General features: G+C 35.1%; 1 protein-coding gene across 4 annotated transcripts in view; it reads right to left on the bottom strand.

Moving 5' to 3' along the window:
* MIPOL1 (mirror-image polydactyly 1) overlaps nucleotides 1-25317 on the bottom strand; it is a 306029-nt gene that overhangs the window by 195444 nt on the left and 85268 nt on the right. For all 4 annotated transcript variants that reach the window (XM_060619573.3, XM_078448315.2, XM_060619574.3 and 1 more), the window contains 3 exons: nucleotides 20474-20603; nucleotides 7552-7585; nucleotides 7122-7292 (listed from right to left, as the gene is read on the bottom strand). In XM_060619573.3, the coding sequence (XP_060475556.1) occupies nucleotides 7122-7292; nucleotides 7552-7585; nucleotides 20474-20603 (335 nt within the window). The remainder of the gene's footprint in view (nucleotides 1-7121; nucleotides 7293-7551; nucleotides 7586-20473; nucleotides 20604-25317) is intronic.

The following is a 25317-nucleotide window of genomic DNA, read 5'->3' as shown; positions in this document are numbered from 1 at the left end:
CCCAATATCCTATGTGGTCCCCTTCTACTTTGTCCAACTGCTAAACATTGGCACACCACCAAGCTTTTTCTCAATGATCTTTCCTCAGTTTCATCTAGTCCTAAGCTTTAATTATTGCTGATGGTTGCAATAATCAAATACCTGCTCAATATTTCCAGGTGAGAGTCATCTCAAATATATCTCCTCCAAGACAATGTAACTTCCTTCCCCAAATATATTGACCTCCTCCCAAAACCCATCACAATAAATGGGGCAAATATCTACATAGTCTTTGAGCCCCAAATATTGGAGTCAGGCTTAAATCTTCTTGCTCTCTTATGCCCAAAACCAATCTGGCATCAAGTCCTATTCACTGTACTATTGAGATATTTCCCAAATATGCCCACCTCTACACTCTACACTCTCTAAATCTACACTTGTCTCTCTGAGCCCTCATTGGTGTCATCTTTTGCATGGACTACTGCAATAGCTTTTCTCTTTCAAAACTGCATTTAGATCCAATCTGTCCTCCTTACCATGGCCTATAAGACCATACAGATTTGTCTGCTGCCTATCTCTTCTAACGCATCACTTGCTACTATCTTCCTTGCTCATTGTACTTCAATCACATTTAAGTTTGGTATTTTTATATCAGTGTCTTAAACACACTAAACTTGTTCCTTCTCTCAGGGCACTGCCTTTCCATGGTTCTTTGCATGGCTAGATCCTCCTCCTCTTTCAAGTCTTAGTTCAACTATTCACATTGACAAAGAGGCTGCCTTCATCACCCTATTTAAGCAACAGCCCCACTACCAATTGCAGTCACTCCCAACTACCTTTTTACTTTCAGTAAATTACTACCTGAAAATACTTTATTCATTAGTTTGTTCACTATCTAAATATTTCCATATTAAAATACAAGTTCTGTAAGAGTAAGAACCTTCTATTTGGAACTAAGTTCCCAACATACAGCCCATAATAGGTGCGCAATAAAATGTAAATGAGTGAATATTTCATTAAATTCTTTTAGTTCTGTGTAGTTTGAAGTTGATTTAAAATAGCTCAGCTCACCAGTTCATTAATTCAACAAACAAATATTAAGTGCCTATACTGTCCTAAGGATAAAACTGTGACAGACACATATAAAGAAAAATAGTTCCTACTTCATGCTAGTAGGAAAGACAGTGTAATGCAGTGTGACAACTACTTTTAACAGAATATAAAGTGAAATGTGGACAAAAAGAAGATATTTATCATTTTGTTTCATGTAAAAGATTTTTATGGAAGAGATATTTAAATTAGGCTTGAAGTAGTGGTCTACTTCAAAAGATAAGTGAGCAACAAGTGGAGAGAAAGCATCTTCCAGTCAGAGGGGAAACATGTGTAAAGGCAAAAAGAGTCACAAAGAAACAGACCAATTATACCTTCTGTACACTGTTCAGCTGTCTTAATTTCCATTAATACTACCAGACTGGATTCAAGTCTTCCTCTTATTTGGTTTATTTTTCATTCTGCTGGAGTTGTAGCTTAATGCTTAGGATAGCACAAAGGCTATAAAGAAGGAACCTGACTAGTAAAATGTTAAGCTGAGTTTCTTTAATTACCCTGATGATTATCCCTTGGTTCTTCCATGGTTTTTGTGTTTGTCAATTTGGGACCTGAAAGATTTCAGGATCTATACTTTTCATTATAACATTTGATAAAAATGAAGTAACTAAATGATGAAAAAAAAAGTGCTAAATTTATGTTAAAGGAAGCACAAAAATGTTTTAGAAATACTTTCATCAAAAACAACAAAAGTGCACAAATTAAAAGGGTTTTATTGACTGTTGATATTTGTAATGACTCATTTCCAAAAATAGTGGTTAGTTAGGATTATCTGCATGGTGTTCAGGTAATAGAAATTTATGATCACTAAGTCAGCCTAAAAATTTTTACCTCGCAAGCTCCTTTTCACATAGTTCATGAACTAATCTTGATCAAGCCTGGCAATACAAAGTCCGATTCTTATCAGGAAGTGAGAATAAAATGAGTTCAAGATCCATTAACATATTATCCACTATGCCTGGAGTTGATTCCAAACACCCATGTCCATATAGGATTTACCACTTTTCTTCCTTCATCCTTGCTATGTTCCAAGTCTTTATGACAAGTCTTCTTCTTTGGTGTTTTGAATATATTTTATCAATGCCTCTGGTCCATTTGGCTAAAGCGTGTATCCCAACCCCCATACCCATCCCTAATTTATTCAGCTCTCAGGATTGGGCCCCTCACCTCTGCACCAGGTATCAGTTGGGGTCCAATCAATAAAAATCTCTACAATATTATCCTACCAACTATAAGTATCAATGAAGCCTAGGCTGCTAGGCCTTGTCCATATCCACACCTGTCCCTGGAAATCAAAACTAGCCAAAAGTAGCCTAATTTAGCTAGAAGTCCTAGTAATGGCCTGTTAATTTTATGTGAAAACTTGACTAGGCCACCAGGTCCAGATATTTGATTAGTCATTACTTCTGGGTGTGTCTGTGAGCAAAACAGACTGCCCTCCACAATGTGAGTGGGGCTCTTCATCCAACCCATTTCGAAGTCTGAATAGAATAAAAGGTAGAGTAAGAGAGAATTCCTTCTAATTGTCTTTAAACTAGGATATTGGTCTTCTCTTGCTTTTAGACTTGGACTTGGACTAGAACTTACATCATTGGTTCTCCTGGTTCTCAGGCCTTCAGACTCAGACTGGAACTACACCACTGGTTCTCCTGGGTATCTAGCTTGCTGACTGAAAATCTTGAACTTCTCAACCTCCACAATCGCCTAAGCCAATAATTCCTTATAGTAAATTTCTTTATATATATCCTGTTGGTTCTGTTTTTCTGGGGAACCCAAACTAATACAAATGGTTATTTGAATTACTGTAGCTTGTAATAAGGCCAGGCCTCAAAGTTACCGAACTGCCAATCCTGGCCAGTTCTATTCCTCTGTTACTTATTGGTGTTTGGCCTGGATCCAACTGTGCCTCAAGACTGGCCTGTATAATTTTGGACATAAATGGTCATATAGATACTCAAAAATTTGAGTCAAATACTTGCAGCCAATAGGAGTACCAATAGCAAGATATTAAGAGGAAATGAATAACAAGCTAAAATGAAAATTAGTCATACATAAGATTCCTTAATTTAGTGAGTAGCTTAACTAGATAGGTTCTAGAGATGTAGGAAATTTAAGATTCTAGAAAAGCTAGTGAAGAATTGGAAGTTTCTTGCTTTATCCCTTAATTCCAGGTATTTCAGTAATTTAAATAAACCATATGAGCATTAATGGACCAAAAAATGATTAGAAAGAATGAAAGACTGTTTGGTAAGTCAATTCCTTAATCAAACAAATGCTAATTTTAAAAATTTTAATTCATCCTATAAAAGATCTTAAGGCTCTCAGTTTTCAGCTTGAGATAGAAAAGTTGTGGGAAAAGAATTTGAGTAAATAAGAATATTAGGACTCATCTGAAAAAGATAAGATTTTAATAAGGCCAGTTCAAGTAAATAAATGATTTTAAGTTGATTTGAAAAACAAAGTTAAGTTAAACTGTATCAAAATCAAGAAATTCTCACTAAATCTGAAGGTCTCCAATAGCTACATAGAATGGGACTAAGGTAATCCTGGGACTTCAGAGAAGATATTGTATAATCAGAAAACAGTTGATGCTAAATAACAACTCTAAAATTAAGGTCTAATTTTGGTGGAATTCTTTCCAAAAACTCAAAATCTCAGTCTAATCATAGGGAAAACATCAGGCAAACCTAAATTCAGAGACATTCCACAAAGTATCTGGCTAGTATTCTCAAAACTGTCAAGGTCTTTAAAAAAAAAAAAAAAGGAATAATAAGCTGTTATAGACCAGAGGAGACTGGAGAGACGTGACAACTAAATGCAATGTGGTATCCTGGATTGAATCTTGGAACAGAAGGGCTTTAATGAAAACCTGATAAAATCTGAATAATGTCTGGGGTTCATAGTAATCTACCAATGTGGGTTTCTTAATTTTGATAAACTTACCACAGTAATGAGCAATGGCAAAAGCAGGGCAAAACCAAAACTGGTGAAAGATATATGGGAACTCTATACTGTAATATCTTTTTTAATTAAAAAAATTTTTTTTTAAATTTATTTTGAGGGAGGGAGAGAGGGAGAGGGAGAGGGAAGAAGCAGAGGAGGGGCAGAGAGAGGAGGAGAGGGAGAATCCCAAGCAGGCTCCACGCTGTCAGTGTGTCAGAGCCAGACACGGGGCTCAAACTCACAAGCCGTGAAATCATGACCCGAGCTGAAATCAAGAGTTGAATACTTAACCACCTGAGCCACCCAGGTGCACCCTTATACTGCGCTAACCTAGAAACATTCCTACAAATTTAAAACTATGCCAAAATAAAAAGTTTATTTTAAAAAATTAAGGAAAAAAGTTTCCATTCAGAACTAGAATAGTAGTTCAAAAGTTCATTTTTATAATGATTATGACATAAAAACTAAAATGAATACTATTTGGGCCAGAAAGCCTGAAAACTATGCAAATTAAAAGAATTTAAAAAAAAACAAGTCGTTCTTCATAAAACGTAATAAATACATGCAGTAGACAAATAATATATTGCAATGATGGATAATATATATTTATAAATAAAGAACATATTGGTAAATATTGCCAAAGGTTGATTTATCTTTATGTATCATGAAGGAATGGTTGGCAGTCCACATTTAATTATGCTCTATGTGTATGTTTTTAGTTAAGAAAATAAATGATAAAAAAATCAAATGTTTGAATTCACGCTATAATTGTTTCTAAGCACTTTAAACAGTTTTGGCTTCTCTCAACAATCTTGAATGATTCAAGATTGCATACAGTTGGTAGGACACAAAATGGTAAAAACAGTTGCTCATTTAAAAAGTTTAAGGACTTTTTCCAAATCTAATGTGAAGATAAATGTCAGGTCTCTACATCTACATAGAATGAAATCCTTTGTGACTGAACAATGTGCCAGCCCCAAACAGGAAAAGCCAGATTAAATTTAAAAACCCAGCTTAAAGACATGAGAAGGCTGCTGCTACAACAATGAGTTGACTGGCTAAGATTCTGAAAAAGGACTGGCTAAGATTCTGAAAAAGGGCGATTTGAAGATCTGCAGTCATTTTTTGCCCTGAGTTTTAAAGATTCCAGACCTGGGCAAGGGGCTGGGAAGTCAGGCTCTGATTACAAAGAGGGCTTCTGTTGGAGGACAGAGAATTCATCTAAGCTTTTGGTAGTTGTGCAGGGCAGAAGTGACAAAATTGGAGATTTGAGACTTGTTTCTACCTCAAATCATTTGATAAATCCCAAATCTGTACAGGGCTTGAAATTAAAAAGTTAAGGCTCTAAAACCTCTGAAAACCATAATGGAGTTTTCCACAGTCTCACAATGTGAAGAGATAAATACTAGAATATGTGATTTACCAAGAGTAGGGTCCACTGAATACTTGGCTCTGTTTCGGAAACCTCACCAAAAGCACAGAGCTGAACCACAAGTAGATCAAGACTTATCAAAACTTCTACCTAGCCTCCATGGAAGATAGTAAAGCATTTTAGATAATGATAGAAATTAATTGATAGGAAACATTTTATGAAGTAGGAGACAAAAGGGCCAATTGATTAAGTGATAACCTTAAGCAAGCAAGAAAAGATGAGAACTAGAACCTATAGAAATAGGTTATCCTGAAACAGGAGTATGTACTAAGAAATAAAAGGCAGAGTATATGGGAACAAATGCAGGTAGGCTGGTGGATGAAATGGTGGAGACAAGCAGAAGTTCCTTTTTATATTGGAAAGGTGAGGTTGGATATCTGAGGAGAAAGAAAGGAGATAAAAAAGTCCTTTACAGTGGAGAGTGAATGGACCAACAAAAGGCAAGAAAAATGCGAGGCAACACCAAGGGCCTACTTAAAGATAAAGGTCATGAATTTAAGGATTAAGGCAAATCTGTGTGACATTCTCCTGCCATATAAAACTATGACAGTGCAGAACAGGGAGAAAGTTAAATTTTTTAAGGCTTAGGCTTTGTTTGGTGAGGACAATGAACCAAAGGAACTGAGGTTATCTTATAAGCAAATTGGTGATAATTAGGTGAGCCGTGGAATCTAAGCTAGATGAACTGGGAAGTGGGAACATGAGAGGCTTGAAGGACAGGAGAATAAGTGGTCAAGTCAACAGAAACAGGTGCCAGTGGAGCTGAAAATTTGCTAGAGTCAGGGTTGTAGAGTAAGGGAGCTGGACAGATAGTAAGTGGTGGTCAGTATGACAGAAATAGAGCAGAATACATGATGAAGAGAGGAGACAAATCCAAGAAGATGAGAGGCCAGAACAGCGAAAGGATCATCTGCAAAGACATTTAAATCACCAAGAATTAAGACAGGAGTGGGCTGAAGAAAAAGACATTGAAATAGATCCTAAGACATTCAAGAAATGAGGGAAGCAACACAGGCATGTGTAAATTACTGCAACAGGAGTGCCTACTGGGTGGTACAATCTGATGCATGAGTTTCAAAGCTAGAGGTGTTTAGAGATGAAAAAGGAACAGTGAACACTAATGGGGAACAAGCCTCCAAGCACACTGGTATAACTGCTGTGGGAGGGAATACAATCACTACTGGAGAGGACTGCAGTAGAAGCAGTATCCTCAGGGAGGTAATCAGGTTTCGTTAGAGCAGGAAGGTATAAGTCATGTTCAGAAAAGAATACACTAATAATTTGATTCATTTATCAATGTTTACTAAAAGGCACTGAATTAGGCACTGGGAATAAAACAGTAATAAAGACATAATCTCAGCCCTCACAAAACTGCGACTCAAGTAAGAAGTCTCATATAAAAGTGATTACATTAAAGAATATAACTAAATTCTTTTTTTTTTTGGAATATAACTAAAATTTTGTGGCAATCTTATTAAGAAATGTGGATGCATGTACTTGGAGAATGGTGGAACAAAATTTGTGAATATTTTAACATATCTAATCATCACGGTACTAATTATGTGCTAAAAAATAATTTGAATTAAGAATATGTGGGGAAATGTTGCTTTTTAATGGTAAAGAGGGAGGGGAAAATGCTTTTACAGATATATGCAGTTACCTGAGACAAAGCAGCATCCCGTTCTTCTATCACTGCATTCATTTCTTCTGCTGTTATTCTCTTTTTACATTCCTTGGTCTTGTAGATTCTATCCACAATTACAGCTCCATTCTTCTGAATAGCTATCCCTGTGTCTGCATTGTTTATTCTGTTCAGTAATTCCTGTAATGTCTACCAACACCATTATATGTTAGTCAGACATGAAGTTTTAATATATTTTATTTAATATAGGGTTTTAATTAATAGGCACATGTGAATTGTAAATTGACTGAGTGAAGTTATTGAATTTTCATATTGCAGCAAAGATGTACATTATTAGTGTGTCAATTCTTCTTTTTCCCACATCTTAGTTCTTGAAACCCACTCAATTGAACTTAAGCCTCTAAGATATAAGACTGACATCAAGAAATCTCCTCAGAGAATGGCTTACCATGTCATTTTCTTCAGGGTTAATATTTTCTAGCCTAGAAAAAAGGGACACAGAAAGCCTGATCAGTAGCATTTCCTTAGTGCAGCAAAATGAGTTCGCTTTTTAAATCTTTAGAACCTCAAGTAATTTCATTCGACTAGTCTTTAGAGTCAACCATGACACTGAACATATTAAAGTGCCACCTGCTCGACTCCATCTTTCAATAATGTTCCATATCTTCTGCGCTGACTTCAGACTGTTAAGTTATTAATGTTTACTGCTATATATGACTACAAGGATCAATTGTTCATATGTGCTTAGATGAGGAAAGTTCCCTAGTGATAGAAGCACTACTTCTCATCATTATATTTATTCCTGGACTTTCAATTCTTACCAAAAATTGTATTTCCTCTGTTTTTTGGACTTCCTCACAAATAAAGCAAGGCAAGTATTTTTATTGCAAAGTTTAACTATGTTCCCCAAAAAGCAAAGACAAATAATTGCCACTAAATTTGACCTGAAAATCTCTTGTGCTACCTATTTGTTGAAACAAATATATAGAAAGGCTGACCAAAACTGGACCACAGTTTTAGATGACTAATGTTATTTTCTCTTTTTCATTACATATATAGAATTACTGAATTTAAAGACTAAGAAAGTAAATTGGTTCCTCTCATAAATGTGTTTTGTATTAGAAGAGTCACAGTGCTTCCTGAAATATTTTTTGATGTTAATAAACTGAACAAATGCAGAAAAGGCAAAGAAAGAAGCTCTAAATGACATGTTTTAGAAAATGTCTATAATATAATTTAGGCAACCATTAAATTGGGTAAATTAACGAAAATTGGTAATAAGTATTAGTAAAATGATGTAGATTTTAGAAATGGCTCCATTATTTTAAAATTGTATTAAAAAGTTTAGATATAGAAGTTCCTGTTTTTGCATATCCTCCCTCCCCTATTTCTGGGCTCCTATGATTTAACATTTACCACCAAAGAAAAGCATACTTGGAAAAGATAATACAGAAACTTAACAAATTTATTACAAAATTGTCCCAAACTTCAGAGTTCAATGAAACTGCTACATTCATGGAGAGATATTTAGAACATTGCATTTTTTACAGGAAAAAAATAAACATATATCAAAAAACTATTTCTACACACATTTAAATAGTATAAGTTAAAAGGATGGTATGGTATAGTAATTTTGAATTATATATAGTTAATGGGTCTCAAAGGAGTAATGTCCACTTGGATTCACATTTCAGTAAAGACAAATACTTTCACCTTTTATTTTTTTTCTCCCAAAATAACTCAACAGTTTTCAAATATCCTGCTTCATAAAAGCTGGTTCTACATAAACTCTGAAGACAATAATCTTTTTTTACTCAATTAAAGAACATAGTAAAAAGTTTAAGGTAACAAAATTCTTACACTTTTTTATGATCATGTAAAAGTATCAGAAAGGCATTTAACCATCAGTTATTGGTTGGCTAAGTATCATTTTTAAGGAAACCATATGTAGTGAGAAACATTTACCTTAATATTGTTCTTTTTAGATGAAATCAGGCTAAGTGCTATTTATGGCAGTTTTCAAAGAAGATTCAACTTAAATCCTTATAAATTTCCTAATTAATTTATTAAACTCAATAATTTAAAATGTGAAAAGATACGTGAAAATTAAACATTTATATTACTAGATTACTGGAAGCTCTTACAAAAAACCAAAATTTAGATCCCAAGGTTATAAATACCCTTCTTTTGTTCCAAAGAACTACATATGATTAGGAAGAAAACAACAGTGTAGGCAGGTTACCTAAATTGTATGTTCAAAATAATTAACGCAACAAAGTGTATGGAATGTCTATGTGATACCTGTAAGCGTTTTTTTCAGGCACTGAAAATTATTACTTTAAAGAGAGACAAATGAAGAGTCTGAATGTTTTAAATTAACATCTTTCTAGCGAATACGGTTAAGGTAGTTGTATTTAGTCAAATATTAAATTTCCTTGTTAATTAAAATTTTTAAAAAATAAAATTTTCTGATCAAAGCCTATACCAAGTCCTTTCCACATTAATTTAGCATTACAACTATAAATGATGCATGTGACTGCCCTTAGAAGTACATAATGTATAGTGATTTATCATTTTGCTGATGAGCGAATCTGAATCATGTTTTGGTTTAAGTGTGCCAGGTCTGACACGCAGGGCATGAGGCTTAGTCAACCACTTAGCATTTATTTGGATCTCAATTTTGCTTTATTATTATCCTTTAATTATCCTCAATTTTGCTCTATGATTATCCTTTGTAAGTACAGTGATAAACGGTCACTAAAGAGACCACTAAGAGAGAAAACTAAAACTTTAACAAAAATGAGCAAAGGGTTAATTTGTGATTTGAAAAATTACATACAGACAAGTAACTTTCAATATAAACATGAGGCTGGAAAGTGAAAAGGCTAATATTTATATTTCTCTGTTTGTATTTCTTTAAAAGTTTCAGGAAGTACTTGTCACAGATATCAAAGATTAACTACATCAAAATTTAATCTCAACTAGATTACTTACAGCAGAGATCTGCAAACTTTCTGTAAAGAGTCATATGGTATTTTAGACTTCGCTGCATGTTCTGTGCTGCAGCTACTAAATGCTACCTATGTAGACAAAGCATCCAAAGATAATATGTAAATGAACAGGTGTGGCTGTGCTCCAATAAAACTTTATTTACAAAACCAACTGAAAGGATGGATGTGCACCATAGGTCCTTACTTTGCTCATCCCTGATGTAGAGCACTGAAAAATGAGACCAGACCTTTCATGTTAAAACTGTAAGTGCCAACTATGACATATTTTTCTCAGCTGGATCATTCAATATCCATTTGAAAACTAACCACCAAAAAGAATGGATTTCAGAAAATAAAATTCAGTCTCATATCACTTACTGTATTACTTAAGAAAACATAAATATTAGACTACCTTTTAGAAAACTACTAAAATTACCTTTTAGAAAAAAGAAGACAATTTGAAACAGGTAAACCAGGCTTTCTATTTTCTATATAAAATTACTTGTCAGAGGTTTAAGGTTTACTAGCAGTATATATAACATATAAAGCTTTACTGGTTTAATAAAGACTGAAAGTAATAGTTGATTTTATATAAAATACAGCTGACAAACTATAAATTATTTATCATTAACAGGAGATTTACAATTATACAAAAGAATCTCAACCTTTTGGAAACTAAATTATGCTTACAACAGTCTAACTAGACATAATCATGATAATTAGTAAGAATTTTGCTGAAGTAAATGTCCATGGGCTCAAGTTTCAATTGATTTCCTATACAGTGCATATTCTGACTGACACCCTTGCACTCTAAGTAAAAAGACCCCCACATGAAATGTCACATTTCTTGATTTATCCCTAGATCAGTCAATATCATGTCTTCTGAACCTATAGTCATTCACCTTGTTCAGTGGGAAGCAGCTAAACTTTAACCTCAAATGATAAAAAGAACTAGTGATCAGCTAATCAAAAACCTCGGAATTTGTTTTTATTCTCTCTCATTTTTACACAGGGCTACCTTAATATGTTAAAAAAAAAAAAAATACCCTGAAGAGACTGAACACAATATCATGATCTCAAAAGTTGGAATATACATACACAAACATGTCTATATTAGTATGTAAATTTTAGTCATTTTAACTTGAATCCTTTTTACTTTTTTCCTAGTTTTGGATAAAAGTGAAAAAGAAAAAAACACTGAAGATTCAGGGCAGGGGAAAGCAGAAGTGGCAGAATATAAGCCAAGACAGACATCACAGAAAGATAGAAGTAGATCAAAACTGGCAAAGATGAAAGAGAAAAGACAAGGAATTTGAAGACTACAGGAAGCAAGAAATAAGGAGTTAAAACAAAAAGAGATGTGAAATAATGTATATTATTTCAACCTATAACTCAGTGCCTCCAAATATGCCTTTCAGTCAAGCAAAGATCAATTATAAATTGATTCTACCTTAATAAGGATTCCATCTAAAATGCACAATTGAGGGGTGCCTGGGTGGCTCAATCAGTTGAGCATCTGTCCTCAGCTCAGGTCATGATCTCACAGCTCATGAGTTCACCCTGCATCAGGCTCTGTGCTGACAGCTCAGAGCCTGGAGCCTGCTTCTGGGTCCCCCTATCTCTCTGCCCCTTTCTGTCTCTTAATCTCTTCCTCCTCTCTCAAAAATAAATAAACATTAAAAAATAAAATAAAATAAATAAAAGGCACGTTTTAAAGTTCAGAACTACAGGGGCGCCTGGGTGGCTCAGTCGGTTGAGCGTCCGACTTCAGCTCAGGTCACGATCTCACGGTTCGTGAGTTCGAGCCCCGCGTCGGGCTCTGGGCTGATGGCTCAGAGCCTGGAGCCTGCTTCCGATTCTGTGTCTCCCTCTCTCTCTGCCCCTCCCCCATTCATGTTCTGTCTCTCTCTGTCTCAAAAATAAATAAACTTTAAAAAAAAAAATTTTTTTAAGTTCAGAACTACAGCCCTCAATTGAGTAGAAAGGAACAGCCACAGTGACACTTAAAACTATGCTGACATACTATTCTTTTGTTGTTGTTGTACTTCCTTCTTATGTATGATTTTTCTTGGACTATGATACTATAGGAGCTGACTACAAACTGTGCCTAAGAACCAACAATTATTCATACCAATTAATATTTTAAGTATTTATGAAGTTATTTATTTAATGTCTATCTTCTCAACTAAACTAGAACCATAATGCTGTGTTCTGAGCAACCTGACACATAGTACATATTCAATAAATATTTACTGAATGGACTAAATAATTAAAAGAAAAGGCTTGGGATTGAGTGTTTTACTTTTTGCCTTCTAATACAAATGCTACAAAGAATAAAATGAAAAAGTCTCTGCCTCATAGAATCCTAATTTCAATGTATTATAATAAAAATATATATACAAATTAAAGTAGACAATGAAAGGTAAAAAAAAAAATAGGGAAGAAAAATAGGCTCAATTAAGATCCATAAATTAAAGAGAGAAAATGAACAAAACTAAAAGACCAAATTAACAGAGGCTCTGAGGAAGAAGTTTTGATTTGCATATGTGGGCAGATGTTTGTGCCACTGGTCAGGGCAGGGGATTAAGGGAGAATAAGGTTTTAAAAATGAATAAAATTCCATTTGAGATGTGCTAAGTTTGAGTTGCCTGTGTAAATCTGAGATAGACAAGTCCTACAATGTGTAACTGACTTTGACTCTTTGGGCAAGTCATCAACCAGTCAGAATTTTTTCACCTATAAAGCACAAATGTCACCTACCTTGAGGAATTGTGACGTTGTATATAAAAAACTGATTTGTTACCTTTGGGGTATGATTTTCATTTTTGAAAAAAAACAAAATCTATTTAGAAGCAAATTTCATCAATAAAATTGGTAATTAACCTACATAATAAGATCTACAGTTATGAATTACAAGTAAATACAGCACTGTGCAGCAGTTGATAAGCTGAATGAAATAGTACTTGCAAATCCCCAAAGAGTTCTGAAGTTATTATAAGAGTATTACTGAAATAAGAAAGGTATCTACTTTGAAAAGTTGTGTGTAAAAACATTTGGTCCTGCAAGTGTTTTTAGAGATATAAACAAACTGATTTTAAAAGGCAAATGGAAAAACAAAGGTACTAGAATAGCCAAAAAACAATTCTGTAATAAAAGAGCAAAATTAGAAGGTTAATATTATCTGATTTCAGACACTATAAAGATTCAATAATAAAGACTACGTGATATTGGCAAAGGGATAGATTGCTTAAATCAATGGAAGAGAAAATAAAGTCCAGAAATTAACCCACACTAATAGAGTAAACTGAGTTTTTGACAAAGTGCCAAGAAAATTTCAGAGAAATGATGGCATTTTCAACAAATGGTGCTGGAAAAATGAATGTCCATACGCCAAAAAAAAAAAAAAACCCAAAAAACAACAACAAAAAAACCCTAAACACCTCCACAAGTACCACATCTCTCACACAAAAATTAACTTAAAATAAATCACAGATCTAAATGTAAAACATGAAATTTATAGCTTCTAGAAGAAAACAAAGGATCTCAAAAAAGCTGTGTGACCTTATATAGGGCAATGAGTTTTATGTTCAATACCAAAAGTACAATCCATGAAAGGAAAAACAAAAATCAATAAATTGAATTTCATCACAATTTAAAAATTATGTTTTGCTAAATACAACATTAAGATAACAAAGAAACATTCACTGCTGATGGGAATGTAAAATGGTATAACACAGCCACCCTGGAAGAGAGCTTGGAAGTTTCTTCTAAAGTTAACAAAGATTTAACATCTGCTCCAGCAATTACATTACTAGGTTTGACCAACTAGTTTGAAAGCATATGTCCACGCAAAACCTGTATGCAAATGCTAAAAGCAATGTAATTCAAAATTGCCAGTAATTAGAAAAAAAAATCACCAGGATGTAAGAGGATCCTAGCATAGTATGCAGACTATGAAAAAAAGCCTGACTATCTTACATAACCTCACCTAAGGGTGTAGAGGGGAAAAAAGAAGAGCCAACCCAAGTAACTTGGTACTTTGACTGAAACCTGTCAGATTAAAGGCTAAAGGAACTATACATAAACAGTGCCCTCTGGTAGGTAAAGTTGTTTCTCATAGGGGTATGGGTTAATGATACTGAAAGAGTTACAACATATACAGGGGTAGAACAAATAAGGAAATGGAGAGTGGAGGATGGAAACCAGGTTTCCTATTGTTGGAGAGGAAATTACACATAAGAAAAAGGAGAAAGCCAGAGTGAACTATGTGGTACTGGATTAGAATAAGAGAAGTCAGTATGAATTCAGATTTAGCTTAATAAAGATACAGATGGATACATAAATAATTTCAGATATGTGTATATATATCAGTTAGTATACATACATATATATCCTAGCTCTTTCTGTTTACTGGGCCTAGAAGTAGTCAGACCCAATAACAATGAGCACACCCAGCATCCAGATCTTGGTTTCTAATACCATTTTCCAATAAAAGGAATAAGGCCCCTCGGAAGAATGGCTAATTCTAGGGATGGGGCACATCCCTATACATCTCTAGAAGACATAACCGAGAGGCATCTTGAGGTGCCAGAGATTAGGAAAAGTGTTTAAAAATCAAAAGGATGGGGACATGTCAAAGGGATATAGAGGCCAACTGGAAGAGTTGCCAATGGCCAAGCTGGAATACTTTAAACAACACAGTATTAGATTATAACCCAAAGTATTAAAGAAGTATCAATGAGTCTATACTAACATAAACAAACAAATAGATGAGGGGGAAGAGATAAATCTCCTGTACTGAAAAATTACAAATAATTTATGTAGATAGTATCCCTAAAGAAAGTAGAGCTCAATTAACCTCTCAGCCCACATCTCTTATAACCACCTGAGTATGGGCCACACTTCAGTAATCTGCTTCAAAGAATATGAAAGAAGAATGTTGGTAAGTAACTTTACAGTGGAGAAACATGGCAAACACTACCTATACTAGGTGATCAAGATTAACATAACTGGTGTTAAGTCATGTTGATAGCATAATTTTGAAATAATATGATGAGAATGGCACTTCAGTCTTGTACTCTTTGTCCCCCCAAAAGACAATACTTTAGTCTAATCATGAGAAAAAATTCAAAAAACCCAAACTGAGTAACATTCTATAAAATGCCTGAACAATAGTCCTGAAAACTGTCAAATCATCAAAAACAAAACAAGGGAAGTCTGAGGAAATGTGATTAGAGTAGGCAAAGGAGTCATACCAACTAAATGTATATGGGATCTTGGATATGGGAACTTGGAACATAAAAAGGACATGAGAAAAATTAGTAAAATCTAAATAAAGTGTGGAGTTTAGTTAATAATTATGTAACAATGTTGCTTTCTCCCCTGTGACATATGTACCATAATAATGTAAGCTGTTAACAATAAAGGAAACTGGATGATGGTTAATGGAAACTCCCTGTACTATCTTTGCAACTTTTCTATAAATCTAAAAAGTATTCTGGGGGCACCTGGGTGGCTCAGTTGGTTAAGCATCCAACTTCAGCTCAGGTCACGATCAAATGGTTTTGGAGTTCAAGCCCCGTATCAGCCTCTGTGCTGACAGCTCCGAGCCTGGAGCCTGCTTCGGATTCTATCTCCCTCTCTCAGCCCCTCTCCCACTTGCACACTGTCTTTCTGTGTCTCTCAAAAATAAATAAACATTGAGAAAATTTTTTTTAAAAAGTACTCTAAAATAAGAGGTCTGTTGGGATAAGATAAAAAAGAAGATCAGTAAAGTTAGTGTAGTAAAATCTGAACAGACATCTGTTTATCCCATCATATAACCACATGACAGAAAAAAAAATTAATCAAACAGTAAAGAAAGTAGGACATCACATAGTAATTTTTTAAGATTTTATTTTAAAGTTTATTTATTTTCAGAGACAGAAAGAGAGAGAATCCCAAGCAGGCTCCATACTGTCAGTGCAGAGCCCATCGTGTGGCTCAATCTCATGAACCATGAGATCATGACCTGAGCTGAAATCAAGAGTCAGATGCTTAACAGACGGAACCACCCAGGGACTATCACAAAGTAATTTTTTAAAGCAGGGTAGAGAAATGATGATTTTGGTCAAATAGACCTAACTTTTCCTTTTACACATAAAAACAGGTATGGAGAAAAGGAGTGAGCTCACCAAATCCTGAGACTTCCACTAATACACAACTTGGAAATAACCTAAAAGACCAATGAGTTGATTAGACAGCCCAGAGAAAAGTAAAATCCTTCCTGAATAGAAGCCTGTGTTACTGAAGAATCTTTACAAAGGAAGCAAGAAGCACAAGGGCTGCCACTTTCTACTACACTGGTAGAACAAATAAAAGCTTCAAAGTAATACTCCATGGAATCAGGATTTACACAAAACCAGGCAGAATGAACCCTTGGTATACTGCAACACACCAAACGAAATCCCATAAGCAGAGAACAGAACCTCCAATAAAAGGGTATACATCCCCAGGGAGATCTTCCCAATCTCTATTCCGCCTACCACGTTGCCAGAGGGCTATATAGACAGGTGGCCAAAAAGCAGTACCTTGCCAAGAAACTGTAGCTCTGAGGAGAAGACAAATAGATTTCAAACAATGTGAAATGTTTATGAAGGAAAATTCACTTGCACTATATCAGAACACAGAAAAGTTCTTGACAATGTATGCATGAGCAAGATGAAGAGAAATGACATGGCAATTCTAAATATACACTACAAATACATAAGAAAAAAAGGATCATAACAGGCACCAGGGTAACTCAGGTGGCTTAGTGTCTAACTCTTGATCTCTGCTCACGTCATGATCTCACGGTTCATGAGATCGAGCTCTACACAGAGAGTGTGGAGCCTGCTTGGGATTCTTTCCCTCCCTCTCTCTCTCTCTCTCTGCCCCACCCCCACTCATACTCTCTCTCAAAACGAATAAATGAAATTAAAAAAGATCAAAATATAAAAAATAACATAAACCAAGAGAAAGAAAATCTTCCTGCCAATGGTTGGTATTTTATTATTTATTTATTTTTAAATGTTTATTTTGATAGGTGGGGAGGGGCAGAAGGGGAGGGAGACAAAAATCTCAAGCAGGCTCCAGGCTCAGCACAGAGTCTGACATAAGGCTTGATCCCATGACCATGAGATCAAGACCTGAGCCAAAATCAAGAGTGGGATGCTTAACCAACAGAGCCACCAGGAACCTCCAATGGTTGGTATTTTAAAAGAACATAAGAACATGAATTCGATAAAATAAAGTTCATGGAGAAAATGCCAAAACATAAAGTGAATGAAAAGGGAAGTTGAAAACTTAAGGAAACGTACTGAGAACCATAACCAAACAAAAAAATAAGTAAAAATTTAATAAATGAACTATAAAACACAGGGATAGGAATAGTGACAATTGGAACTACTAATATAAAGAAAAATTGTGAGATTATCACAGTGAATACAGAGAAAAAAAGAGGGATACAAATAATTATTGAACAGATAATACATAAAGACAAAAATGCCCCATTACAAGAATAACTATAGTCTCTAAAACAACCTAACAAATAGAATACAAAATTCACAAATCTAAAATTTCCATGAACTAAAAGAAGAATCAAATAGTTCCTAGAGAGGCATGCTGTGGGTCTCCAAAATGTTATTAAAGAACAATCAACACAAACATCATGATTAAGTTCTACTTCAAGAACAAAGAATCCTTTAGGTATCCAGGCAGGAAAAAAACAAACAAACAAACAAAACAAAAACACAAGCCAAAAGTAAGTGAGGAAAAAAAACCTGTGACCTGACTTCTTTTTAGACAAACTAGTGTCACAAGATGGACTTTTTTACATTGCATAGAGTCAAAAAAAAAAAAAAAAAAAAATTAACCCAATAATTTTATTCAGAACCAATTTGAATATAAGGGTAACACAAAGCCAGTCTGAAGCATACTGAATCTAAGAATAAAGTACTTATTAGCCCTTCCTCAAAAAACTGACAGTGAAATTCAGTTACCAAGGGATTCCCCAAAATAAAGAAATCAGGTGTAAAAACATCATGTATGACAAAAGTTGTAGTAATGATTATTCAATACTTTTAAATACAAAATCAAAATTAAATAAAAGGAAATTTGGCTACCAAATCTAATACAGATTTCATAAATATTTTAAAACTAGAATTTATAAAGACAAAGTAAAAAAGAGTTTAAAACTTATTTCATAGCTGAAAGTCAAAGGATATTGTTTAATCACTGCATGTTTCAAAAAATTGAAAAGAAGAATTGATGCTTCCAATACCTTAATGTTTTTCAGTCTCTTTTCTTACATTCCGAAGGATCTTTGGGGAATTAATATATCTTATTGTAAGAAAACTTTGGGGCACCTGGGTGGCTCAGTTGGTTAAGCAACTGACTTCAGCTCAGGTCATAATCTCTCAGTTCATGAGTTCGAGCCCCATATCAGGCTCTGTGCTGACAGCTTGGAGCTTGGAGCCTGGAGCCTGTTTCAGATTCTGTGTCTCCCTCTCTCTCTGCCTCTCTCCCGCTCAGGCTCTGTCTGTCTCTCTCTCTCAAAAATAAATAAACATTTTTAAAAAAATTAAAAAAAAAAAGAAAACTTTGCATGAAGTTCAAAAATTTCTTTAGTTTCACTTCAATTGATTATTACTCCTAAATTCAAGTAACACATAGCACGAGCTATGAGTCAGGTACTTTTCAATATTTACTAAATCATTTAGTTCTTATAACAACTTATACAAAGTAGGCAATATTTACCCATTTTGTTGACAAAAAAACTGAGTCCAGAGACTCTGAGTAATTTGTCCACTGCTGTACAGCTAGGAAGTAAAAAAGCCATGATTCAAATACAAATGCCTGGATCTGGAATCTGTGCTGTTAACCTTTACATTATATTGTCTCTCAAATAAAATAGTAATGTAAAGAATGATTTGATTTTTATCAAATTAATACTACATATACATCCATTTAACTACCAACCACTCATTCTTGTAGATGATAGTGTTTAACTATATAAGTAAAGAGAAATGTTTGGGATAATGCTTCTCTATTAATAAAAATAGCTATTTGGGAGTAGGCAGTGGGGAATTCAGATGATTTTTTTTTTTTTTTGGTTTATGTCTATTATTCAATGAGTTTAATGTCTTTTAAGGAGTGTCTATCAGTCTTCAAAAAAAAAAATGAAGCGATTAATCTGAACAAAACACAAACCACATTACCTAATCACAACTTGAACACTGTCATGTTAATTATTTAATGACTTTTTGTCTCCCTAATGAACAATGTTTTAATTAGTACTTTACTGTAATCCTCCATGGAGTCTAGCACAGTGTTGGGCAGAGCAAACACTCAATAAGTATATTGATGGATCATCATAAAATATTACATTACTACATTGTACCTATCTTACAAGTAACATATTTCTAGATACTCTAGGGCCTTTACCTACTTCTGACTCTTTAAAGTAGCATCATTTATATTATCAGGGAGCTTGAAGAAAAACAGAATCTTAAGTTCCACTCCAGACTTACTGAATGAGAATGAGCATTTTAACAAGATTTCCCAAGTGACTGAAGTCACATTAAAATTGGAAAATTACTTATTTCTAGAACATTGTTTATCTAAGTGTGGTCCATTATTTACCTATGTCAGAGTCACCTGGTGCTTGTTAAAAATGTAGATTCTCAGGAGCACCTGGGTGGCTCAATGGGTTAAGCATCCAACTCTTGATTTCAGCTCAGGTCATGATCTCACATCAAGATTTATGAGTTTGAGCCCTGCAAAGGGCTCTTTCCTGACAAGGCAGAGCCTGCTTGGGCTTCTCTGTCTCTCTCTCTCTCCCTCTTTCAGTCTCTCTCTCTCTCTCTCTCTCTCTCATAAAAATAAATAAATAAATACTGGAAAAAAGTGTAAATTCTCAGGCTCCACCTTATTTCAGGTGTCATTAAAGTTTATGACACACCTAATAAAGTCAAAATTAGTAAAGAATAGGAATGAGCATATTAAGCAGAGAGCAGTGAAAAAACCCACACATTTGAAATAAATCAAGAAAGCGATAATAAGAGAGGGAAGAGGCATCACAAAGGAAGATCCAGTAAGGATATCAACAATAGACTATGAAAGTAAAGAAAGTAATTGTACAGAGTACATTCTTCTTCTCTCTTTTTTTTTTTTTTGGTGACTATTATTCCTGACATGCAAACTACTACACAGCATGTCAAAAGTTTCAGAAAGACTGTGGGGATATTGAATTTACTAGTGTACCATATAAGAATCAGTAACTTTCTGAGTATGTACTACCACAAAATGCATGCATTTTATAAATGCTCCAAAAGTCACAAACAGTTTCAAATGTATACATACACTTTTAGAGACATTTCCATATGCTTCACTCGTGCAATTGCTTCATCTCTCTCCTCATTGGCTAACTGCAGTCGAGACATAATAGCTTCATCACGTTCCCTCTGTGCAAAATACACTTCTTCAACCAGAGCTACCAAAATATATAATCCATAATTAATTAGAGAAAATAAAAAATGCCACTTTTAGCAAAAGTAAAAAGCAAAATTAATTTTATTTTACTAATTAAGTCAATTAATCACTTGAAAAGCCATTATTTTTAAAAGCTACTGCAAAATTGAGATATATTTCCTACCTGTAGAAACACAAATTAAAGAGGTCAAACAATAACAAATACTGGGAGCTTGTGAAATAAAGGTAACTCACACGTATACTGCAGACAGGTGTACATATTTCTACAGCCATCTGAAGAGCAATTTGGCAATATTTATTACAGTTTAAGATTTGCCTAGCCTATAACCTGGAACTCTTCTTTTTGGTATGCAGCCTAGAGAAATTCTTGCACATGAGCACAAGAAAACATATATTAAAATGCTTATTGTAGCATTATGTTATACCAAAAACTTAGAAATAACCCAAATGTCCAATAACAGGAGCAGGGATAAATAAATTACTAAAATGGAATATGATACAACATTTAAAATCAATTAGCTATGGACATAGAGACACATTTCAAAAATAAAATTGTGGCAAAAATTGCGAGGTGCAAGGCAAAACAACTCTATTATTTATGGACAAACACAATTAGTAAAAATATTAAAACAAGCATGGAAATGATAATCAACAAATTCAGGATAATACTTATCTCAGTAGCACAGTGGAAGAAAAGCAAAGAAAATGGGACCAAGGAAAAGCAAACAGGGGCAGGGCTGTGCTCTTTAGCACTGCATATCTCCAGGGAGCACCATTTATATAGATTATAATACAAATAGCATCATCTAGATTTGTGCAGCACTATATAGGAAGCTTTGATGTTACCTGAAATTGTCATTTCTCAAGCATAATTTCTACCTGAAATCTTATTTAACTTTTAAAATATCACTGCAATGTTAGACAAAAAGGGGCTTAAATACCTAGGTCACTAAACCAAGTTTTATTTACACTGTCAAATCACAAAATAAACTTAGAAAAGAGGTTTGAAATATTCTTTTAGTTCACAAAGCATTTGGTTTTTGCTAACATTTGTTATAGATTAATGCATAATCAAGAATTATTTTTGTATTATTTAAATTATAAGTGGTAGAAAAGAAACAAACCCTGAGAATAAGTCACCTATACCTTTTCCATAATAGAATATAAAATGGAACATATAATGGCAAAGCTAAAGTCAAAACTATGTCCAAGAAGGTGATCCTATGGGAAGAGAAATACATTCATCCATCCATTCATTCACTCACTCACATTCATTTAATCTTTCATCAAATATTATCAAATTCCTGTGACAGTCATCCATCCAATTTTAAGTAATATGACTAATGGTCTAAGAGTTATTACCATTCTGGAGATGTATACATTCTATTACAGAAAGACAGACAGTAGAGAGAAAAAAGGCCCAAAAATAAATAGATTTAGAGAGATAAACAGATGGTAGTAAAGGCTTTGAAGGAAAATAAGGGTGTGTGAGAGAGAAAAAGAGTGATTTGGCAGATGGGAAAAGAATAAACTAATTTAGAAAGGGTGGCCAGAAAAGAGCTTTTCAAATAAATGACATTTCAGCACATGCAAATAAAGGAAGAGAAGCTATATATGTATATATTTGAAAGCAGACTAAGCAGAAGAAAAAGTAACACAAAGGCCCTGAAAGTACTACAGTAACGGCATCAAGGACAATGTACCCGGAACACAGTGAGAGACAGTGAGAGTTCTGAAAGATCACACTGGGCCTTGTAATCCATTGCAAGGATTTCAGATATCATCTAAACTGTGATGGTAGCCACTGGAGTGTTCTGACCAGGGAAATGACAGCATCACATTTCTGGTTTCTAGGTGAGAAATAGTCTGGACATGGGCAAGTGTAGATGCAGAGACCAGTTAGGAGAATACAGGAATAGCCGAAGCAAGAATTCACACGAATAACCCATGTAAAAGGTCCATTCCCTGAAAGTTTAAGCTGCCTAGAAGTAAATATATGTGCCATCCTAGAGTTTAGATATTACACTAAAGGATCTCTAGAATGGGAACAATTTGATCATATCTGTGCATGATTTATTGATTAATGAGAGAAAGAGGGCATGGGGTGGGGGAGGGGGGGGGAGAGAGAGAGAATCCTAAGCAGGCTCCATGCTCAGCATGGAACCCAAGGCAGGGCTGATCCCAAGACCCTGGGACCATGACCTGAGCTGAAATCAAGAGTTGGACATTCAACTGAATGAACCACCCAGGGCTCCAGATCTGTACTTTAGAAGGAAACTCCTACTAATAAGCATACAAAGGAAGACGCAGGGGTCAGTGGAAAGTTGCAGTTTGGATTGCATGTGTCCCCTGACCCAATCTTACATTATGTGTAACAGTCCAGATAGGAAATAATGAAATCTTGAACTACGGCATTCTTAATAAAATTAAAAAGAAAATGGATTCAATTCATAACAAAAAGGGTAAAATAATAGAACCAAAGAATTAAAGCATGTACTGAATAAATTTTAGAGAACAGAAAAATAGAGAACAGGTGACCTCACTAAAGCCATCTCTCAATCTATCAGTAGTATGAGCTTAAAACCTTATGATAAACAGGTTACTCTTCTCACTACTGCTACACAGGTTTCAAAGCAAAGAAGTTCTCAGCCTGGCATTCAAGGAAAACCAGAGTATAATTCTGGCTTATCTTCCCAGCATCACCTACCACCATTTCCCTCTAGGACAATATTATATAAAATACAGGTTGTGAAACATGTTTTTAAGTTATGTATCATTTTAATGTATATTACAAAAACAGAGCTGGCACATTAGACCTATAATTTCTCCTAGTGGCATTTAATTTCACGTCTAATTAAATTTTGAATTTCTCTAAGTTACCCAAACACACTGTTGAGCCAGATGCCATAGAAAAGTAACTTTCTGGGGCACCTGGGTGGCTCAGTAGGTTAAGTGTCCGACTTCAGCTCAGGTCATGATCTCTCGGTCTGTGAGTTCTAGCCCCACATCAGGCTCTGTGCTGACAGCTCAGAGTCTGGAGCCTGCTTCGGATCCTATGTCTCCCCCTCTTGCCCCACCTCTGCTCGTGCTCGGTCACCCTTTGTCTTTCAAAAATTGAATAAATGAAACAAAAATTAAAAAAAAAAGAAAAGTAACTTTCTATTATTTCATTTAAAGTTCAAAAACACAAAAGAATGACCTAGTTATTAAACTTAGGCTAATGATTACCTTTTGGAGGGCACCTGGGTGGCTCAGTCGGTTAAGCATTCAACTTGGGCTTGGGTCATGATCTCACGGTCCCTGAGTTCGAGCCCCATGTCAGGCTCTGTGCTAACAGCTCAGAACCTGGAGACTACTTCGGATTCTGTGTCTCCCTCTCTCTGCCCCTCCCCTGGTCACACTCTGTCTTCCTCTCTCTCTCAAAAATAAATGATTACCTTTTGGAGGTAGTACTGAAAGGGAAGATGAGGAACACTTCTGGAATACTGGTAATACTTGATTTCTTGATCTGGGTGCTGGTTATACAGTTTGTTCATACTTTCTGAGATTCATAAAACTGTGGAGTTACTGGTGAGCTTTTATGTTTAGATGTTAAAACTAAATAAGAAAGATTACATTAAAAATAATATATTTATCAGGGTACCTGGGTGGCTCAGTTGGTCAAGCATCCAAGTCTCTTGATTTCAACTCAAGTCACGGTCTCACGGTTCATGAGTTCAAGCCCTGTGTCGAGCTCTGCACTGACAGCGTGGGACCTACTTAGGATTCTCTCTCTTCTCCTACCCTGCTCATGCTTTCTCCCTCAAAATAAATAAACTTAAATAATTTTTTTTTATTTAAAATAAAATTTTTTTAAATGTTTATTTATTTTTGACAGAGAGAGAGACAGAGAGACAGAGCAGGAGTGGGAGAGGGGCAGAGTAGAGGGAGACACAGAATCTGAAGCAGGCTCCAGGCTCCAAGCTGTCAGCACAGAGCCCAACACGGGGCTCGAACTCACGACCGCAAGATCACGACCTGAGCCAAAGTCGGACGCTCAACCAACCGAGCCACCAAGGCACCCCTTAAATAAATTTTTTAAATAATGTATTTATCTAGTTAAAATGTTGAGCTGATTTAAAGAAAACTATTAAGAGTAGAAAAAAGTTAGCATGTATGATAAAATTTCTGGGAGTATATGTTAAGATTAAATTTTAAGCAACAGAGACTTGTGCTTCCACTTAAAACAACTTTTTAAAGTGGACAAAACATATGGGGTGACAGCTTTCAAGGCTACAAGGAAAAAAACAAACAGTAACCTGAGGCGGGGGTGGGGGAGAATGAGTTGAGCCCTATGATTGGCCCAGCTTAATACACTGAAACTATTTCCAGAAGATAGTACAGGAAGGGAAGAATCTAGGAGGAGCCCAGCTGACTCCACAATTTGAGAGGCAGAGATAGAGTGTGGGGAAACCAAAGCAGCTGGAATTCACAGGAGAGCCTATTAGAGAAAAAAACAGCTGCAAAGAAAGAAAATTTTGGAGAACTGCAGGTCTTCCTCAAAAAGTCAGTTGAGTACTGGGTGCACATTTGTGAGTAAACCACTCCCCGCAGGGGAAAGAACAACCTGAGAGGATTAGAGACAATAGTGCCCTAGGCTACATAAAGCCAGAACGGGGCTTGTTGTTCTCACCGGCCTGACTGGAAAACCTCAAGATTCATGAGGTACTGGAAAG

The sequence above is a fragment of the Panthera onca genome, chromosome B3 (assembly GCF_046562875.1).
Source record: "Panthera onca isolate mPanOnc1 chromosome B3, mPanOnc1 haplotype 2, whole genome shotgun sequence".
Classification (NCBI taxonomy): domain Eukaryota; kingdom Metazoa; phylum Chordata; class Mammalia; order Carnivora; family Felidae; genus Panthera; species Panthera onca.
This window is presented reverse-complemented; position numbering and strand designations above follow the sequence as displayed.